Raw genomic sequence first — 3,559 nt, forward strand, 5'->3', positions numbered from 1 at the left:
CCATCACCTTCTCCGCTCCTCCTCCTCCCCATCCTCTCCTCCTCCTCCTCCTCCTTCCCCTACTCCATCACCTCCCCTCTTCCTCCTCCTCCGCTTCCTGCCCCCTACTCCTTCTTCATGACCGTCTTCATTCGATCTCCATCACCTTCTCCGCTCCTCCTCCTCCCCATCCTCTCCTCCTCCTCCTCCTCCTTCCCCTACTCCATCACCTCCCCTCTTCCTCCTCCTCCGCTTCCTGCCCCCTACTCCTTCTTCATGACCGTCTTTATTCAATCTTTATCACCTTCTCCGCTCCTCCTCCTCCCCATCCTCTCCTCCTCCTCCTCCTCCTTCTCCTCCTCCATCCCCTCCCCTCTTCCTCCTCCTCCGCTTCCTGCCCCCTACTCCTTCTTCATGACCGTCTTTATTCAATCTTTATCACCTTCTCCGCTCCTCCTCCTCCCCCATACTCCATTACCTTCACCCTTCCTCCTCCTCCTCCTCCCCTTGCCCCCTACTCCTTCATGACCGTCTTCATTCGATCTTCATCACCTTCTCCGCTCCTCCTCCTCTCCCTCCCCTCCTCCTCCCCTCCTCCCCCTACTCCATCACCTTCTCTTCTCCTCCTCTTCCATGACCGTCTTCATTCGATCTCTATCTCAGGGGCAGTTTCCGTTTATGTTAATTATGTTATGTTATACGTACCTCGGGTACATATCTGTAGTACCTGATACGACAACAACCCCTTCAGCTGCCGCCATTGCTCCCGCTGCACACTGACACAAATATATAGCAGGTAGGAAAGCGTGCTGCTAAAATTTGCTCGACGCTCGCTTGATTTCACACGAATACAACACAAATATTCAACCATTCTACTCCATCTTTGTTTCTATTTCAAGTGTTTACTTGTTATAAAAACACTGTCTGTGTTCAAAACCGAGCTGTGTCACACAAAATCACAAAGCCTGACGAAATTCTCGCGTTCTTTCCCGTTGCGCAGTTTATGTAAATGGCTGTCGGAATCAGGAAACACCCACCGGCGCTCTTTGTGACCTCATTTTTGCGCCGCAACGTTTTTGTAACGCTCCACTGGCGGCTTTGACGGGGCTCGTACGGGAGTTTGAAAGCAGCGTGGTAGTTTCTCAAAATGCAGTGCGCCACCTATAGCCCTGTACTTGCAGCCATTTACATAAACTGCGCAACGGAAGAGAACGCGAAAATTTCGTCAGGCTTTCTGTGATTTTGCGTGACACAGCTCGGTTACGAACAATAACGTACTTGCTTATTATTTTATTATCATAATTTTATTATAATTAAATATAATACTATTGTATTTAAATAATTAAAAAATTGTCAACAAGCAATGCATAAGTAACTTGTTAAATACAATTTATCAGTCGAATAGTGTTAAGCGGACTTATACTACAATGGCGGATTGTGGTAACACTGGCTGTACTCTCGGTAATTGTTTGTTATTGGATTACAATTATACTACTTTCTGTCTTTGTACTACTAGTCTATGCCTAGGTTGTTGCACCTTCACATTCCACGTACGCGACATTTCCTGCAGAAAGGGAAGGGCCTTCATGGACAGTAAATTAGTTGTGTAGCTTAAACAGTGTAACTCCGATTTCAATTGTCACTCACTGTGCTGCATTTGATTTGGTTAGTGACGGGTACAGCCACAGCTAGTGAGCCGCAGGCACAGGCACTTGGAGCATTTCAATAAAATATAATGCTAAATAAATACGAAATCTATTTACTACTAAAGTCTTAATGTTTCTATACTACTCTCTTTCACCTATTATTATTGCCGACAATTTCCTGTAAATGCCGTCCAAAGGCTCATCTACAACAAACACTGGGAGAGGAGGAGGGGAGAAGGTGATGGAGTAGGGGGAGGAGGAGGAGCGGAGAAGGTGATAGGGCCCAAGGATAGAGAACATGGGTCCCAATAAAACCAATGTGCCTAAACCTAACCCTAACCCTAATTCTAACCCTAACTCTAACCCTAATCCTAACCCTAACCATAACCCTAACCTATTATATTGATGTAATATTATATTTATATTGATGTAAATTACATTGGTTTTATGGGGACCCATGTTCTCTATCCTTGAACCGGTGATAGAGATCGAATGAAGACGGTCATGGAGGAGGAGTAGGGGGCAGGAGGAGAAGGTGATGGGTAGGGTCAGGATGAGGGGAGAAGGTGATGGAGTAGGGGGAGGAGGAGGGGAGAAGGTGATGGAGGAGGAGGAGGAGGAGGGGAGAAGGTGATGGAGTAGAGGCAAGAGGAGGGGAGAAGGCGATGGAGTATGGGGCAGGAGGAGGAGCGGAGAAGGTGATGGAGATCGAATAAAGGTCATGGAGGAAGAGTAGGGGGAGGAGGAGGAAGAGAGGAGGGGGAGGAGGAGGAGCGGAGAAGGTGATGGAGATCGAATAAAGGTCATGGAGAAGGAGGAGGAAGGGAGAAGGTGATGGAGTAGGGGGAGCAGGAGGTGATGGAGTAGGAGGAGGAGCGGAGAAGGTGATGGAGATCAAATGAAGACGGTCATGGATGAGGAGTAGGGGGCAGGAGGAGGAGGAGGGGAGAAGGTGATGGAGTAGGGGCAGCAAAAGGGGAGAAGGTGATGGAGTAGGGTGAGGAGGAGGAGGGGAGAAGGTGATGGAGTAGGGGGAGGAGGAAGAGAGAAGGTGATGGAGTAGGGGGAGGAGGAGGAGGAGCGAAGAAGGTGATGGAGACTGAATGAAGACGGTCATGGAGGAGGAGTAGGGGGCAGGATGGGGAGGAGGGGAGAAGGTGATGGAGTAGGGGGAGGAGAAGGAGGAGGAGGGGAAAAGGTGATGGAGGAGGAGTAGGAGGTAGGATCACCTTCTCACCTCTTGCTCATCTATTACTGTCGCCCTTCCTCCTCCTCCTCCTCCTCCTCCTCCTCCTCCTGCCCCCTACTTCTCCATCACCTTCTTCCCTCCTTCTCCTCACAACACCTTTCCTCCCCCTCCTCCTCCTCCTCCCTCCTGCTTGCTACTCGTCCTCTCCTCCTCCCCCTACTCCAACACCGTCTCCCACCTCTTCCTCGCTCCCTCTTCCTCCACCTACTCCAACACCTCCCCTCCTCCTCCTCCTGCCTCCTACTCCATAATCTCCCCTCCTCTCCTCCTCCTTCCTTCCATCACCTCTCTCCTGCCTCCTCCCACTCCCCGCTACTCTATCACCTTCTCTCCTCCTCCTCCTCCTCCTCCTCCTCCTCCTGCATGACCTTCATTCGATCTCCATCACCTTCTTCGCTTCTCCTCCTCCCCTTCCTCCCCTACTCGCACCTTCTCCCCTCCTCCTCCTCCATGACCGTCTTCATTCGATCTCCATCAGCCTTCTCCGCTCCTCCTCCTCCCCATCCTTCTCCTCCTCCTCCTCCTCCTTCCCCTACTCCCATCACCTTCCCTCTTCCTCCTCCTCCGCTTCCTGCCCCCTACTCCTTCTTCATGAGCCGTCTTTATTCAATCTTTATCAGCGCTGTCTCCGCTCGCTCCTCCTCCCCATAACTCCATTACCTTTCACGACCTTACTCCTCCTCCT

General features: G+C 50.7%; 1 protein-coding gene across 1 annotated transcript in view; it reads left to right on the forward strand.

The window, feature by feature from the left end:
* The first annotated feature begins 1,384 nt into the window (after nt 1-1,384).
* Nucleotides 1,385-3,559, forward strand: part of LOC106811779 (deoxyribose-phosphate aldolase-like) — a 13,643-nt gene continuing 11,468 nt past the window's right edge. Inside the window, exon 1 of the mRNA XM_014815496.1 lies at nt 1,385-1,440. Within this exon, the coding sequence (XP_014670982.1) occupies nt 1,407-1,440 (34 nt within the window). The 5' untranslated portion in view covers nt 1,385-1,406. The remainder of the gene's footprint in view (nt 1,441-3,559) is intronic.

Source organism: Priapulus caudatus, unplaced genomic scaffold (assembly GCF_000485595.1).
Source record: "Priapulus caudatus unplaced genomic scaffold, Priapulus_caudatus-5.0.1 Scaffold573, whole genome shotgun sequence".
Classification (NCBI taxonomy): Eukaryota; Metazoa; Priapulida; class Priapulimorpha; order Priapulimorphida; family Priapulidae; genus Priapulus; species Priapulus caudatus.